Genomic DNA, 18,171 nt, shown 5'->3' on the forward strand with positions numbered 1-18,171 from the left:
GAAAAAGAGGTGAACGTTGGACATTTTTCCATATCATTTGAAAACATTTGCTAATTTATATAAATTGATGGCAGCGACACATCTCAGAAAAGGTGGAACAAAGTTAACAAAAGGCTGGAAAAGTATGTGGTACTAATGTAAAACAACTGAAGGGTCAATTTTCAACTAAGTCACATGACTGTGTATAAAAAGAGCAGGTTAGAGAGGCAGAGTCTCTCAGAAGCAAAGATGGTCAGAGGTCACCAATCTATAAAGAACTATATCTAAAAACTGTGGAACAACTTCAGATAAATGTTCAAAGTAAATTTGCAAAGACTTGCAATGTCCCACCATCTACTGTACATAATATCATCAAACGGTTTAAAGATTCTGGTAAAATCCATGTGCACCAAGGACAAGGCCAATGGTCAAGATTGAATGCTCGTGATCTACGGGCCCTCAGGTGTCACTCAATTAAATACAGGAATGATTCAGTCATGCAAATCACTGCAAATGCTCAGGAATACTTCCAGAAATCATTGTCTGTGATCAAAGGCCATTTTGCAATCCACAAATGCAAGGGACAGCTCTATCATGCAAAGAAGAAGCAATATATCAGAAACGCTTCCGTCTTCTTTGGGCCGAAGCTGATTTATAATGGACTGAGACAAAATAGAAAACTATTCTGTGGTCGGATGAATCAAAATGGGAAACTTTTTATGGAAACTACAGACACCGTGTCCTGTGGCCTCAGGAGGAGAGTGACCATCCAGCTTGTTATTTAGGAGAGGGACCATCCAGCTTGTTATTGTGGAGAGGGACCATCCAGCTTTTTATTGAGGAGAGGGACCTACCAGCTTGTTATCGAGGAGAGGCACCATTCAGCTTTTTATCGATGAGAGGGACTTTCGAACCTGTTATCGAGTAGAGGGACCACCCAGCTTGTTATCCGAGCACAGTTCCAGCATCTATGATGGTATGGGGACATTAGTGCCTTGACATGGGCCGATTACACATGAAAGGCGCTATCAATGTTGAGCATTATATAGAGATGTTAGAACAACATCTGCTAGATCCAGACAACGGCTATTTCACGGAAGCCCTTACATATTTCAGAAAGACAATGCTAAACCACATACTGCATTAATCACAAAAGTATGGCTTCCCAGAAGAAGAGTTCAGATGATGAACCGGCCGTCTACAGTCCAGACCTTTCTCCAATCAAAAACAATTGGTGCATTATGAAATTAAAAATTTGGCAAACACCCTGGACTGAGAAGCAACGAGAATCCTACATCAGACAAGAATGGGACAACATTCTTCTCCCAAACTCCAGCTATTGGTGTTTTGACTTCACTGACGTTTACAGACTGTTGTAAAAAGAAGAGGAGACATTACACAATGGTGGACACGGCTGGGCCCAACTTTTTTGAGATGTGTTGCTGTCATCAATTTCTAAATGAGTTCATTTTGTGAAATAAGATGGAAAAATGTCCGACGTTCACCTTCTGATCTGTTCTAGAATATGGCGATGAGAGATTTCCAAATCATTGCATTCCTTTTCTTTTTTCTTTACATTTTACAAGCAGCCCAACATTTTTGGATTTGTGGTTGTACACTATTTTATGCAAAAGCAGCATAGCCTTTGGGCAAAGCTATATATGGTACTGAGGTTGTAGGTGCCTATGCACTCCCATGCCAGAGGAGGCCCAAGGAGGACATAGTCATCCAATGTGTGGAGTAGTACCAGTAGCATTCTGCAGGTGGTAGGAAAGACAAGACCTAGATACTTAGTTTAAGATGTTTAAGAGTAGCTCCACCATGATAATATCCATTAATATCCTGGCACACCAGCCTAACTAAAGAACTGCGATGGGCCTCCAGGGTTGCTGAGCGTAGATGGAAAAGGTCCCACTCCCATGAGCACTTCATCGCATTCAAACAGTCCCTCACTACCTTCAAGTCCACACTCACTGCAGCAAAACAAACATACTTCATATCTCTCATATCCTCCCTGTCTCACAACCCCAAACAACTATTCAACACCTTCAATTCTCTCCTCCGTCCCCCAGTGCCTCCTCCCTCTCCTCTTATTTCAGCCGAAGACTTTGCCTCATTCTTCAAGCAGAAGATTGACACCATCAGACAAAGCTTTTGCCTAAAGCCCCCACAGCCCCTCCCCACACCTACTCAACCCTCTTCCTCCAAAACCACCTTCTCCACCATTTCTGAAGATCAACTTTCCTCCTTACTCTCCAAATCACACCTCACCACCTGTAAACTTGACCCAATCCCGTCCTACCTCATCCCAAACCTTACCACTATCTTCATCCCAGCCCTAGCCCACCTCTTCAACCTGTCACTAACATCTGGTGTCTTCCCCTCATGCTTCAAACATGCCTCAATCACACCCATCCTCAAAATGCCCTCCCTTGACCCATCCTCTGTGTCTAGCTATCGCCCCATATCACTTCTCCCCTATGCCTCAAAACTACTGGAACAACATGTCCATTCTGAACTGTCCTCCCACCTCTCCTCTTGCTCCCTCTTTGACCGCCTACAATCTGGTTTCCGACCGCACCATTCTACTGAAACTGCACTGACTAAAGTCACCAACGACCTACTAACCGCCAAATCTAAGCGACACTACTCTGTCCTCCTCCTCCTAGACCTGTCATCTGCCTTTGACACAGTGGACCATTCCCTCTTACTACAGACTCTCTCATCTATCGGCATCACAGACTTGGCCCTATCCTGGATCTCCTCATACCTAACAGACCGGACATTCAGTGTCTCCCACTCACACACCACCTCCTCATCTTGTCCCCTATCTGTCGGTGTCCCCCAAGGTTCAGTCCTAGGACCTCTGCTCTTCTCCATCTACACCTTAGGCCTGGGACAGCTCATAGAGTCTCATGGCTTTCATTATCACCTCTATGCTGATGACACACAGATCTACCTCTCTGGACCCGATATCACCTCCTTACTAACCAAAATCCCACAATGTCTGTCTGCTATTTCATCCTTCTTCTCTGCCAGATTTCTAAAACTTAACATGGACAAAACAGAATTCATCATCTTTCCACCATCTCATTCAACCCCCCCAACTGACCTATCTATCAACGTCAATGGCTGCCCACTCTCCCCAGTCCCTCATGCTCGCTGCCTTGGGGTAACCCTGGACTCTGAACTCTCCTTCAAACCACATATCCAAGCCCTTTCCACTTCCTGCCGACTCCAACTCAAAAATATCTCCCGGATCCGCACATTCCTCAACCATGAATCTGCAAAAACACTAGTGCACGCCCTAATCATCTCCCGCCTTGACTACTGCAACCTCCTGCTCTGTGGCCTCCCCTCTAACACTCTCGCACCCCTCCAATCTATCCTAAACTCTGCTGCTCGACTAATCAACCTGTCCCCCCGCTATTCCCCGGCCTCTCCTCTCTGTCAATCTCTTCACTGGCTCCCCATTGCTCAGAGACTCCAGTTCAAAACCCTAACCATGACATACAAAGCCATTCACAACCTGTCTCCTCCATATATCTCTGACCTAGTCTCCCGTTACATACCCGCACGCAACCTCCGATCCTCACAAGATCTCCTTCTCTACTCCCCTCTTAACTCCTCCTCCCACAATCGCATACAAGATTTCGCCCGTGCTTCCCCCCTACTCTGGAACTCTCTACCCCAACGTATCAGACTCTCGCCTACCGTGGAAACTTTCAAAAGGAACCTGAAGACCCACCTCTTCCAACAAGCCTACAACCTGCAATAACCACCGCTCCACCATACCGCTGCACGACCAGCTCTACCCTCACCTACTGTATCCTCACCCATCCCTTGTAGATTGTGAGCCCTCGCGGGCAGCGTCCTCGCTCCTCCTGTACCTGTCGCTGTCACATTGTGTTCAAGATTATTGTAATTGTTCTTGTATTATACCCCTTTTTCACATGTAAAGCGCCATGGAATAAATGGCGCAAATAATAATAAATAATAATAATAATTTATGGGTGCAATCTGTAGTCATGTAAAATACTGAATTAAGACAAAAAAAGTTGGACAAGGAGGCCGCATTGATACTTTGCATAGCCCATGTGGGTTTAAAAGACTAAAATCACACATGCATTTTCTGTCGCAGTTTTGACACCATTTTTGGTAGAATTGGTTGTTTTACCACAATTTGAAATGCTGACATTACTATTTTGGACACCAATGAATGAGATCTGTTCACATTCCCTCCCCAGACCATCCTAGAGTGCGTCCTGAAAAAGGGTCTAGTCTACAATAAAGCCAATCCCATCTTCCATCACTGGAAAGTAGAAGAGAACAAGTTTGGCCTGACCTTCCAGAGCCCAGCGGATGCCGTCACGTTTGAGAAGAGTGTGCAGGCTGCTATGGAAGAGCTGGTAGAAGGTTTGTGATAAAGCCTGTTGGTGTATGAGATAAGATGCTGTATAGATCAGGAGTCTAGTGGTGTTGGGAGAAGGGTCCACTGACTGAGTATGTTCCTTGGGTGCTAGGTGCCAAAGGATAATTCTGGTTTCTCTAACAACACAGAGTCTTTGTCCCAGATAAAATGAGCCAGTTTCTGGGGATCAATTCAGTGTGAGTCCAAATTAGAATGGGAAAATCAAGCGATCTGGGTGACTTCAGTCAAAGCATGGTCATTGACGTGAGACTAGCTAGGACCAGTATTTCAAACACTGGCAGCCAAGCGGGGTTTTCTCATACAAAGGTGTCAGAAATATACCAAGAATGGAGTGGTGTGATTTAGGAACAGCATCTAGCAAAGTGGATCTGGTTGTCATAAGCAACTCAAGGAAAGTCATAAAATGAGAAATTGGAGAATTGTTCTAGCAGAAGTGGGTCAGGGGAGGTTGTGAAGAATCATTCTGATGAAAGGAGTCAGAGGACAATGGGAACAATCGTTATGATAGTGTCACGCTAGTCACTACTCATGGACAAGCTGTGAGGCTGGATAGTCAAGAGGTCTAGGGTTAGATACCAAGAGGACTCGTCATAAACAAGAGGGTAAGGCAAAGGTGTAGTCAGGTAACAGTCCGAGGTCAGAATTCCGGGAAGGTAGCGGATCAAGACCAAAGGGCAAGGCAAACGGATATTCAAAGACAAGGTCCAAGGTAGGGCAGCAAAGATCAAATACAGTAACACAGAGAACAGCGCAAGCGCACTCCACACCATTTGAGCAAAGCTATAACTGGCACTAATTGGAGGCAGAAAGCCAGCGAAATAGCCAGGTAATCACTCTCTTAATAGCAGACACATGGAGGAACCCTGGCACGTTGTCCCGGCCTTGATTGGATGGCTGAACTGTCACTCACCATACTGACAGTTCAGCATGCCCCTGTCCTAGATTGGAGGGATGAACTATCACTCACTGCTTCCAGACACACCTATAGGCGGAATCGTGACAGATAAAAGGGGGTCAGAGGAGGATGTGAAGAACCGTTCTGATGAAAGGGGTCACAATGTGAAGAATTGTTCTGATGAATAGGCAGTGTACAGTCAAGTAAATTGCAGCAGAACACAATGTTGGTGTCCACCTAAGTTCAAATGCAAAGCTTGTGATTCTTTACCACCGATTGACTATACTAGCAGATGATCAGTTCCAGTGTCTTTACTGTCTAAGGGAACAGAAAGGTGACTCCAGTGAGATGCAAAAGTTGTATCACTGAGCAGAGTGGAAACATTAGCTAGTCAGGTGGCACAAGGAGTATGCTTCAATAGACCCTACCTGTTAGGAGTCAGAAGTTCACGTGGTGGAGTAATGGTATGGAGAAGGTCTTCTTGGCACACTCTGGGTCCTTAGATATACAATACAGACCAAAAGTTTGGACACCCTTCTCATTTAAAGATTTTTCTGTATTTTCATGACTATGAAAATTGTACATTCACACTGAAGGCATCAAAACTATGAATTAACACATGTGGAATTATATACTTACCAAAAAAGTGTGAAACAACTGAAAATATGTCTTATATTCTAGGTTCTTCAAAGTAGCCACCTTTTGCTTTGATGACTGCTTTGCACACTCTTGGCATTCTCTTGATGAGCTTCAAGAGGTAGTCACCGGAAATGGTTTTCACTTCACAGGTGTGCCCTGTCAGGTTTAATAAGTGGGATTTCTTGCCTTATAAATGGGGTTGGGACCATCAGTTGTGTTGTGCAGAAGTCTGGTGGATACACAGCTGATAGTCCTACTGAATAGACTGTTAGAATTTGTATTATGGCAAGAAAAAAGCAGCTAAGTAAAGAAAAATGAGTGGCCATCATTACTTTAAGAAATGAAGGTCAGTCAGTTCGAAAAATTGGGCAAACTTTGAAAGTGTCCCCAAGTGCTGTTGCAAAAACCATCAAGCGCTACAAAGAAACTGGCTCACATGAGGACCGCCCCAGGAAAGGAAGACCAAGAGTCACCTCTGCTTCGGAGGATAAGTTTATCCGAGTCACCAGCCTCAGAAATCGCAGGTTAACAGCAGCTCAGATTAGAGACCAGGTCAATGCCACACAGAGTTCTAGCAGCAGACACATCTCTACAACAACTGTTAAGAGGAGACTTTGTGCAGCAGGCCTTCATGGTAAAATAGCTGCTAGGAAACCACTGCTAAGGACAGGCAACAAGCAGAAGAGACTTGTTTGGGCTAAAGAACACAAGGAATGGACATTAGACCAGTGGAAATTTGTGCTTTGGTCTGATGAGTCCAAATTTGAGATCTTTGGTTCCAACGACCGTGTCTTTGAGCGACGCAGAAAAGGTGAACGGATGGACTCTACATGCCTGGTTCCCACCGTGAAGCATGGAGGAGGAGGTGTGATGGTGTGGGGGTGCTTTGCTGGTGATACTGTTGGGGATTTATTCAAAATTGAAGGCATACTGAACCAGCATGGCTACCACAGCATCTTGCAGCGGCATGCTATTCCATCCGGTTTGCATTTAGTTGGACCATCATTTATTTTTCAACAGGACAATGACGCCAAACACACCTCCAGGCTGTGTAAGGGCTATTTAACCAAAAAGGAGAGTGATGGGGTGCTATGCCCTGGCCTCCACAGTCACCAGACCTGAACCCAATCGAGATGGTTTGGGGTGAGCTGGACCGCAGAGTGAAGGAAAAAGGGCCAAGTGCTAAGCATCTCTGGACACTCCTTCAAGATTGTTGGAAGACCATTTCCGGTGATTACCTCTTGAAGCTCATCAAGAGAATGCCAAGAGTGTGCAAAGCAATCATCAAAGTGTGACGCCTCTACTCAGAAAGCTCGTGTTTTCCCCTGGGTGTTGGGGGACTCGGTGTCGGGCCTTGTGATGGCGAGATGGGATGCAGCCGTGGCCCGGGCCCGACCCGTGCTCAGGGCCGTCACATTAGAAAGAGATGGTGTGGGCTTATCCGGGTTGAGTGGCTGATTAACGACTACGCCACCTGTGGTGTCTGGTGAAGGGTCACCAGCGCCGCTAGCAGTCCGCCGAGGCACGGTGTCATGGCGGCTAAAGTTATTACTGCTCCCCACAGGCGGAGCAAGGCCTCAGGGCAGGCAAACAGGATGAAGGGGGGTAGCAGTAGTGCGGGGAGTACGGGCACCGCGTCGCGTGGTATGGCGCGTAATGAACAGTCCGGAGGCCATAGGGGTGAACTTCCAAGGCTTTACTGACTCAGAGATGTTAGCGGGAAGGCGACTCCCTGCTCCTCGCGGAGTCCTGCGGCCACCAGGGACGGGGGTCCGACTACCTCCGAGGAAGTCCAGTGTTCGGTAGCGACCCTACACCAGAGTGTTCCTGCACTACAGACTTCACCCTTTCCCATCTGTGCGTGTGTAGATAGGCCGGGTCTCCCTCTGAGCTCCTCTCAGGTGTAGGGCTCGGGTGGCAATTCCTCTCCATCCGATGCCCGGTGGGATCCTCACGGCCTAACCGGGCTTTCCTGTCCTGGACGTAGAGTACAAGGTCGGGTGTCGAGGGCCGGTACCCCTCTTGCAGCCGGAATCCCTCTGAATAGATCAGGTAAGCGAGGACAGGTGGCGTGCTCCGCTCCGTCTGCATCCTCCCCGGGACCCATTTGCTAGGGAGCCACACTCTAAAGATCCTGGGCCTTCTTGATCCTGGTCCTTGGCCGGGTTGAGACATTCCTTGTCTGCAACCTACCTCTCGTCCCAAGGCCAGGGTACGAGGGCTGTGTCCCTTCTCGGTGCAGGCCCACACAGGATCTGCGCTCCCGGAGGGAGGTCACATAACACACAGTAATTTAGACCGCTTGTCAGACCAAGAACCAAGATCAAAGATGGCACTCTAATATATACTAGATTTGAAGTGTAACCAACTAGTTGTTCCTCCACCCACACCCACTAACTGGTTCCTACCACTTTGTGTTCCCCAGTCTCCCTGTAACCAGGGGAGCAGCACCTAGTGCATACTAGCTCCCTCTGGTGGAAATGTGGTGTTGGATGCAAAAGGTTAGGTCACCACCATCACACCAGTCTTACCTCAGAGGAGGAACACCACACTCCATTGAAGAAGTGCAGCATTCCTGTGGCGGTTGAACCCTCAGAGGCGCCACAAAAGCAAAAGGTGGCTGTAATGGGTCTGGGAGGCGGAACCTCTGAGCAACTTATACAAGGGGGCAGTCCTTGTAAGGAAGCGGGTGGCGACCAGGGAAGACAGGCAGGCAGTCACAGCAGGTGACCGGGACAGTCTCTGGGTAAACGGGCAGGAGGTCACGGCAAGTTGACCGGGACAGTCTCTGGGTAAACGGGCAGGAGGTCACAGCAAGTGACCGGGACAGTCTCTGGGTAAACGGGCAGGAGGTCACAGCAAGTGACCGGGACAGTCTCTGAGTAAACGGGCAGGAGGTCACGGCAAGTGACCGGGGCAGTCTCTGGGTAAACGGGCAGGAGGTCACAGCAAGTGACCGGGACAGTCTCTGGGTAAACGGGCAGGAGGTCACAGCAAGTGACCGGGACAGTCTCTGGGTAAACGGGCAGGTACGACCTGTGACGGCTGAGCCTCCAGGTAGGCTAGCAGGCAGATGGCAGATGAGTGCTCCCAGGTGAGCAGGCGAGAGTCTCAGGATAAGCAGGTGGTCACAGCATGTGACGGCGGAGCCTCCAGGTAGGCTAACAGGCAGGTAGCAGATGAGCACTCCCAGGTGAGCGGGCAAGAGTCTCTGGACTGGCAGGTGGTCACGGCACGTGACGGCGGAGCCTCCAGGTAGGCTAACAGGCAGGTAGCAGATGAGCGCTCCCAGGTGAGCGGGCAAGCTGGTCCATAGACAGACTGACAGGTGTCGGAAGGCAGACCGTCGGACCTCAGGCTAGCAAGCAGGAAAGCGGATGACAGGCAGGAATCAGGCAGCAAACTGGCAGGAGACTGGCAGGTAACTGGCAGGTAACAGGCAGGTAACAGGCAGGTAACAGGCAACGGGACCTGAGGGCTGAAGCAGAGTAGTGAACAGTGCAACAACATTGCTCGGGCACCTCCATTTTGGAGGAGGTGCCTTATATATGGAGGGATCCTCCGGCCATTGGCCGGGGACTCCTTAGGGCGACGCGCGCGGCCCCTTTAAGAGAGGGGGAGCGCGCGCGCCCTAAGCACAGTGACCGGGGGAGAGCGGGCGCTGCAAGCAGAGCGGGAGGAAGCCGCCGGGCACGGAGCAGAGAGGTGAGGGGAACAGCGTCCCTGCCTAGCAGGAGGCAGGGATGCCGACGCTACAGTACCCCCCCCTTTAGGCCCCCCCTTTTTTAGGCCAGACAGAAATTTAGCAAGGATGAGAGGGGCATGGATGTTCTCCCGGGGCTCCCATGTTCTCTCCTCAGGACCAAACCCCTTCCAATCCACTAGAAAAAAGGTCTTTCCTCTTACCCTTTTGGTGGCCAGAATGTTCTCTACCTCAAACTCGTCTTCAGCAGAAACCGGAGCAGGAGGCGTACCTGTAGACTTGGAAAAGGAGTTAAGTACCACGGGTTTGAGAAGAGATTCATGGAAGGAGTTAGGGATCCGTAAGTTGGCCGGGAGTTTCAATTTATAGGCCACCGGGTTGATCTGTTTGATAACCTCTAGTGGGCCGATGAACCGAGGCCCTAACTTATAGGAAGGAATCTTGAGCCGGACATATTTGGATGAGAGCCAGACTTTATCTCCGGGACGGAATTGTGGAGGATCCAGGCGTTTTTTGTCGGCGTGTCTCTTCATCCGCTCGGACGTCTGAAGGAGTGCGGATCGGGTACTCTCCCAAATGGAGGAAAATTTGCTAACGAGAGATTCCGCGGCCGGGTTGTCCACAGAGGTGGAGACAGGAAAAGGGATCCGAGGATGCTGACCGAAGACTACAAAAAACGGGGATTTAGAAGAAGATTCGCTCTCGTGATTGTTGTAAGAGAACTCGGCCCATGGTAGGAGATCCACCCAGTCAGAATGGTGGGCATTAACGAAGTGCTGGAGGTAACTGGTCAAATTCTGATTGATCCGTTCCACTTGACCATTGGACTGTGGGTGGTAAGCGGAGGAGAAGTCAGGGTTACGTCGAGCAGTTTACATGTGGCTCTCCAGAAGCGTGAGGTGAACTGAACCCCACGATCCGACACGATGTGGAGAGGCAGACCATGGAGACGGAAGATGTGGCGGATAAAGTCTTTAGCTAGCTCGGGAGCAGACGGGAGGCCTGGCAGGGGAATAAAATGAGCCATTTTGGAAAAGCGGTCAGCGACCACCCAAATGACCATACAACCGGCAGAGACGGGGAGATCTGTTATGAAGTCCATAGCTATATGTTGCCACGGGGCAGCAGGCACAGGCAGAGGAAGAAGGCGGCCGGCAGGCAGGTGTCTCGGAACTTTGTTGCGGGCGCAGGACACACAAGCAGAAACAAAGTCAATTACATCCTTGTGCAGGGTAGTCCACCAGTAGTGCCGGGTAATAAGCTGGAGGGTCTTTTTCTGACCGGCGTGCCCAGCTAGCTTAGACTAGTGACCCCAGTGTAGAATCTTCTCCCGATCGGACTCCGTTACGAACGTCTTACCGGGAGGGAGACGATTTAGGCCCACGGGGGCTACCTGCATTACTCTGGCGGGATCGATGATGTGTTTAGGCTCCTCCTCAAGATCAGACACCAGAAAGGATCGGGACAGGGCGTCAGCTTTGATGTTTTTGTCAGCCGGACGAAAATGAAGAATGAAATCAAAGCGGGCAAAAAACAAAGACCACCGGGCTTGGCGCGGGTTAAGTCTCTGGGCGCTCTGGAGATATGCCAAGTTCTTGTGGTCAGTGTAAATTATTACCGGGTGGAGAGCCCCCTCGAGCAGGTAACGCCACTCCTCCAGTGCCATCTTAATGGCCAACAATTCTCGGTCTCCTATAGAATAATTGCGCTCAGAAGAGGAGAAAAGTTTGGGGAAAAAGCCGCAGGTTACCTTTCTTCCGGAAGAAGATTTTTGGGTAAGTACCGCCCCAGCTCCGGAGGAGGAGGCGTCAACTTCTAGGAAGAATTGTTTGTTGCCGTCCGGACGATGCAGCACCGAGGCGGAGAGGAAGGCCTGTTTTAAGGAAAGAAATGCCTCCTCTGCTTCGGGCGGCCATTCTCTGGGGTTCGTACCTTTACGGGTGAGAGCAGAGATAGGGGCGGTCCGGGAAGAGAAGTGCGGTATGAACCGGCGGTAATAGTTGGCGAAGCCCAGGAACCGCTGAATAGCCTTCAACCCCTCTGGTAGGGGCCACTTCTGGATGGCAGACAGTTTCTCAGTGTTATGTTCTGCTACCAGAGCTAAGGAAAGAGAGGAGATCTGTCCCTACGATAGAACTCAGCTGAATCCCTACGATGTAACAGGGAACCTGATCCTGCGATCAGACCTGCTAAAGTCCTAAGCTAGTCTGTACGGAGACCTATAGATGTGGGGAAGGAATCCCTACAAGTACTAAGGACTGGGAGGAAAATGGGACACCTCCTAACAGAAATAGTAGCAGACAGACGAACAAACAAAATATATAGAACATAGAGGTCCGTAGACCAAGCAAACTAACAGAGTTAGATACAGAGCACAGGCTAGCTAGAAAGTAGTTATACAATGAAGTCCAGCAAAGCCAGAAGGGCGGAGCAGGATTAAATAGGCCAACAAGGTCATGTGACCAGCAAAGGAAAAAACCTAAGAGCAAAGTTCTAACAGTACCCCCCCTTCTAAGAGGATCCTCCGGATCCCCTAGGACCAGGCTTATCAGGAAATCTCCTGTGAAACGCTCTGATAAGTCTGGACGCGGAAACATCATCTGACCTCACCCAAGAGTTATCCTCGGGTCCGAAACCTTTCCAGGCCACAAGATACTGCAAACTACCTCTATACCGTCTAGAGTTAAGGATGCGAGAAATTTCATATTCCCCGTCCTCCACCACCGGAGGAACAGAGGCAGAGGCGTCACCATCCGACACAACAGCTTTTTTTAACAGAGAGACATGAAATACCGGATTAATTCTCCAGGAGGTAGGAACCTCCAACCTAACAGCAGATTGGTTGACAACCTGAAGCACCTTAAAGGGCCCTACAAACTTGGGACCCAATTTCTTAGAAGGAATCCTCAACCGCAGATTCCTAGAGGACAACCAAACCATGTCACCAACAGCGAACAAAACCTCCTGTCGTTTCCTATCAAAGTAGTCTTTAGATTTTCTGTTGGCCTCCTGAAGATTACCACGCACATCCGTCCAAACTCTCTCCAAATCACCGGAAAAATTCTCCTCCTCAGGCACGGCAGATCCCAACTCGGAGAACGACCCAAACGACGGATGTCTCCCAGAACAACAAAAAAAAGGCGAACAACCAGCAGAAGAAGATGTATGATTGTTCAGAGCAAATTCAGCAAGTGGCAGAAACTCAGACCACCCCTCTTGATTGTCTGCCACAAAACAACACAAGAACTGCTCAACATCCTGGTTTTTCCTTTCTGTCTGGCCATTAGATTCAGGATGATATCCGGACGAGAACGACAAATGAACTCCCAACCTGTCACAAAAGGCACGCCAAAAACGAGCCACGAACTGAGGACCCCTATCAGAAACAATGTCAGTAGGAACGCCATGAAGTCTGACAATTTCCTTGACAAAGGCCTTAGCGAGAGTTTTAGCGCAGGGCAGTTTGACGAAGGGAACCAAGTGACACATCTTGCTAAAACGGTCCACGACCACCCAGATGACAGTAAAACCCTCAGAGGGGGGAAGGTCAGTTATAAAGTCCATAGCCAAATGTGTCCAAGGAGCACTGGGAACCTCCAAAGGACAAAGCAACCCCGCAGCAGGAGTATGTGAGGACTTAGATCTAGCACATATAGTACATTGACGCACCCACTTAATGACTTCCTTCTGCCATCCAGGGCACCAAAAACTGCGACCCACCAGTCTCTTGGTCTCAGAGATTCCGGGATGACCTGCCAACCGAGATTCGTGACACTCAACAAACAAATCTCTCCTAAAGGTCCCAGGCACAAACAACCTCCCATGAGGAGTGTTAGATGGGGCATTCTCCTGTGCTTTAAGAATCTCATCTTCCAAAACGGAGTCCAAAGCAGCTATCACAACACCTTCATGTAAAATGTTCTCCTCTTTCTCAGCAACGACTATGGGAGAAAAACTGCGAGACAAGGCATCCGCCTTAACATTCTTAGTACCAGGGATGTAAGTAACGGAGAAATTAAACCGCGAGAAAAACAGTGCCCACCTAGCCTGACGGGCATTCAGGCGCTTGGCAGCATCAAGATATATCAGATTTTTATGATCCGTAAGAACCTGAACGGGAAATTCCGCACCTTCCAAGAAGTGGCGCCAGTGTTCAAATGCGAGTTTAATAGCCAATAATTCCCGATTACCAATATCATAATTCAGTTCAGTCTCCGAAAATTTTTTTGAAAAAAAGGCACAGGGATGTAATCCATCCCCGTTATCCTGAGACAATACTGCGCCAACCCCCACAGAGGAAGCATCAACCTCAACCAAAAACGGCTTAGTCACATCAGGCTGCATAAGGATGGGAGCAGAGGTGAACCTCTCCTTGAGATACACAAAAGCTTCAATGGCCTCAGAAGACCACTGAACCGCATCAGCACCTTTCCTGGTGAGATCGGTCAGAGGTTTGACAATACTAGAAATTTTTTTTATGAATTTTCTGTAATAATTGGCGAAACCTAAAAACCTCTGTATCGATTTCAAACCAATAGGCCTAGGCCATTCCTGTACAGCTTGAACTTTAACCGGGTCCATCTCAAAACCTTCGCTGGAGATAATGTAACCCAAAAAACTAATTCTCTGTACAGCGAACTCACATTTCTCCAGCTTAGCAAAAAGCAAATTGTCCATTAATAACTGTAATACCTCACGTACGCTCCGCCAATGAGACTCCAGATCCGGCGAATAAATCAAAATGTCATCCAAATACACAACCACATTTTTGCCGATCAAAGGTCTAAGGATGTCATTAATAAGATTCTGAAAAAATGCAGGAGCATTAGTAAGACCAAAAGGCATAACCAGACTCTCAAAATGACCCACAGGAGTGTTAAAAGCAGTCTTCCATTTGTCACCCTCCTTCATGCGCAACAGATTGTATGCCCCCTTAAGGTCAATTTTAGAGAACCACTTGGCCCCCATTAACTGGTTAAACAGATCAGGAATCAATGGCAGTGGGTAAGGATTGCGTACAGTAATTTTGTTAATCTCACGAAAATCCAGACAAGGACGTAAACCGCCGTCCTTTTTTTTTACAAAAAAAAATCCAACCGCCACAGGAGACTTAGAGGGCCTAATGTGACCGGCGGCCAAACTTGTCTGTATGTATTCCTCCAAAGCCTTCCTCTCAGGCATAGTAAGGTTAAATAAACGACTTTTAGGAAGAGTCGCTCCAGGGACAAATTCAATAGAACAATCATAGTCTCTATGGGGAGGCAAAACCTGCGATTCCTTCTCAGAAAAAACTCTCCAAAAATCCTGAATAGGAACAGGCAATTCTCCCCTATCAAAAGCTGCAATACGCCCGTTACAACACTTGTCATAACATTTATGGCTCCAGGATTTAATTTCACTGGTAGAACAATCCAGTACAGGATTGTGAAATTTTAACCAGGGCAATCCCAATATTACTGGAGAAGGCAAGTTATTCAAAACTACCAAATCCAATTTCTCATGGTGAACACCATTAATAGTGAGAGGAAATTCACAGACCTTGAGAGTAATATTCTTCAAAGGGGAACCATCCACAGAAACCACAGCAATGGGGGATGATAAAGGTTCGGGTTTTAAATTGAGTCTTTCCAAGAATCCCCCATCAATTACATTCAGAGTAGACCCACAATCAACAAACACCCGAAATTCCATTAATTTTTCCTGAGCAATCGTGGAAGCAGCTAAAAATACACCCTTGGAATTTAAACAGGCAATACGGGCATGACTGACCATTTTTTTTTCTTTCTTCATACGAAGCTCACAGCCTTTAATCAAATGACCAGATTTTCCGCAATAGAAACACAAGCCTTCAGAAAATCTACGGTCTTTTTCTTGAGAGCGAGGTGCCACCGATCCAATCTCCATCGGTTCACCACTGTTAGTACACACATTCTCATAACCAGAAACTGACATAGCAGAGGATTTGCTCTCATTAACCCTTGCACGCAGTCTCCTATCCACCCGTATAGCTAATTGCATAGCCTGTTGCAAATCTTCAGGTGTAGGATAAGCAATTAGCAGGTCTTTAACCCTTTCATTGAGCCCAGCAAGAAATAGACTTTTCAGAGCAGAATCGTTCCACCCTGTTTGAGTAGACCAACGACGGAAATGATTACAATATTTTTCCACATTACCTGATCCCTGTTTCAAACGTCTCAACTCAGTCTCAGCTGATGCGACACGGTCAGGATCATCATATAATAGTCCCAAAGCAGAAAAAAAACTATCCACTGATCTGAAGCATGTATCACTAGGTTGCAAAGAAAAGGCCCACTCCTGAGGCTCTTTGCGCAAAAGTGACATTATGAACCCTATGCGCTGGGATTCATCCCCAGAGGACTTGGGTCTCAAACGAAAATACAATAAGCAAGCATTTTTAAATGAAAAAAATTCTCGGTGTTCACCAAAAAATAAATCCGGCAAACATACCTTAGGCTCCAAGAAATGTGCTCCAGGACAGTTACTCACGTGCTGACGGAGCTCGGCCACCTCCAGAGAGAGACAGTCTCTGGGTAAACAGGCAGAAGGTCACGGCAAGTTGACCGGGACAGTCTCTGGGTAAACGGGCAGGAGGTCACAGCAAGTGACCGGGACAGTCTCTGGGTAAACGGGCAGGAGGTCACAGCAAGTGACCGGGACAGTCTCTGGGTAAACGGGCAGGAGGTCACGGCAAGTGACCGGGGCAGTCTCTGGGTAAACGGGCAGGAGGTCACAGCAAGTGACCGGGACAGTCTCTGGGTAAACGGGCAGGAGGTCACAGCAAGTGACCGGGACAGTCTCTGGGTAAACGGGCAGGTACGACCTGTGACGGCTGAGCCTCCAGGTAGGCTAGCAGGCAGATGGCAGATGAGTGCTCCCAGGTGAGCAGGCGAGAGTCTCAGGATAAGCAGGTGGTCACAGCATGTGACGGCGGAGCCTCCAGGTAGGCTAACAGGCAGGTAGCAGATGAGCGCTCCCAGGTGAGCGGGCAAGCTGGTCCATAGACAGACTGACAGGTGTCGGAAGGCAGACCGTCGGACCTCAGGCTAGCAAGCAGGAAAGCGGATGACAGGCAGCAAACTGGCAGGAGACTGGCAGGTAACTGGCAGGTAACAGGCAGGTAACAGGCAACGGGACCTGAGGGCTGAAGCAGAGTAGTGAACAGTGCAACAACATTGCTCGGGCACCTCCATTTTGGAGGAGGTGCCTTATATATGGAGGGATCCTCCGGCCATTGGCCGGGGACTCCTTAGGGCGACGCGCGCGGCCCCTTTAAGAGAGGGGGAGCGCGCACGCGCGCGCCCTAAGCACAGTGACCGGGGGAGAGCGGGCGCTGCAAGCAGAGCGGGAGGAAGCCCCCGGGCACGGAGCAGAGAGGTGAGGGGAACAGCGTCCCTGCCTAGCAGGAGGCAGGGACGCCGACGCTACAGTGGCTACTTTGAAGAACCTAGAATATAAGACATATTTTCAGTTGTTTCACACTTTTTTGGTAAGTATATAATTCCACATGTGTTAATTCATAGTTTTGATGCCTTCAGTGTGAATGTACAATTTTCATAATTATGAAAATACAGAAAAATCTTTAAATGAGAAGGTGTGTCCAAACTTTTGGTCTGTACTGTAGATGGATGAATGTTTGGACAGTACGGCTTATCTAAGCATTCATTCATTCATGGTAACAATTTATCCTTTGCAGAAAGACAGTACACAATGCCACAAGGGTCTTATAATCATGGTTGGTTCTATGAACATGACAGCAAGTTTTTTTTACTTCCTTGTTCATCATAGTCCTCAGATCTTAATGCTGTAGAGCAGGGTTCCCCAACTCCAGTCCTCAAGGCCCACCAACAGGTCATGTTTTCAGGATTTCCTTAGTATTGCACAGGTGATGGAATTATTGCCTGTGCAGGTGATGCAATTATCACCTGTGTAATACTAAGGAAATCCTGAAAACATGACCTGTTGGTGGGCCTTGAGGACTGGAGTTGGGGAACCCTGCTGTAGAGCATCTTTGTGATGAGGTAGAACATGCTGTCCAGAGCGTGTTAGTATCTCCATCTAATTTGCGGCAATTGTGTGGCAAATCCTATCTGCATGGACCAATATTCCTTCAAAACTATTCAAACACCTGGTGGATTCTACTCCACAATGACCAGCTGAAGAGCAAAGGAGGTTCAACGCACCACCTGATCGGTGTTTCTACTAAAGTGGATATTCTGTGTTATGTATATACAGCAAGTTAAATAAGTATTGAACACGCACTAATTTTCTTAGTAAATATATTTCTAAAGGTGCTATTGGCATGAAATTCTCACAAGATGTCAGTAACAAACCATCCAGTCTACACAGGTAAATAAAATTAAACCATAGATGTCTATAAATTAAGCTATGTGTAATAATGAGAAATGACACTTGGAAGAAGTATTGAACACGCTTACTGAAATTTATTTAATACTTAGTACAAAGCCTTTGTTGGTGATGAAGCTTCAAGGCTCCTCTTGTATG

At 48.1% G+C, this 18,171-nt stretch overlaps 1 protein-coding gene across 1 annotated transcript in view; it reads left to right on the forward strand.

Annotated features, from left to right (window-relative positions):
* The window catches only part of SPRED3 (sprouty related EVH1 domain containing 3), a 71,090-nt gene that overhangs the window by 28,134 nt on the left and 24,785 nt on the right, over positions 1 to 18,171 (forward strand). The window contains exon 3 of the mRNA XM_073641633.1: positions 4,227 to 4,395. Within this exon, the coding sequence (XP_073497734.1) occupies positions 4,227 to 4,395 (169 nt within the window). The remainder of the gene's footprint in view (positions 1 to 4,226; positions 4,396 to 18,171) is intronic.

The sequence above is a fragment of the Phyllobates terribilis genome, unplaced genomic scaffold (assembly GCF_046119375.1).
Source record: "Phyllobates terribilis strain yellow unplaced genomic scaffold, ASM4611937v1 Scaffold_7__3_contigs__length_470593459, whole genome shotgun sequence".
In the NCBI taxonomy this organism is placed as follows: Eukaryota; Metazoa; Chordata; class Amphibia; order Anura; family Dendrobatidae; genus Phyllobates; species Phyllobates terribilis.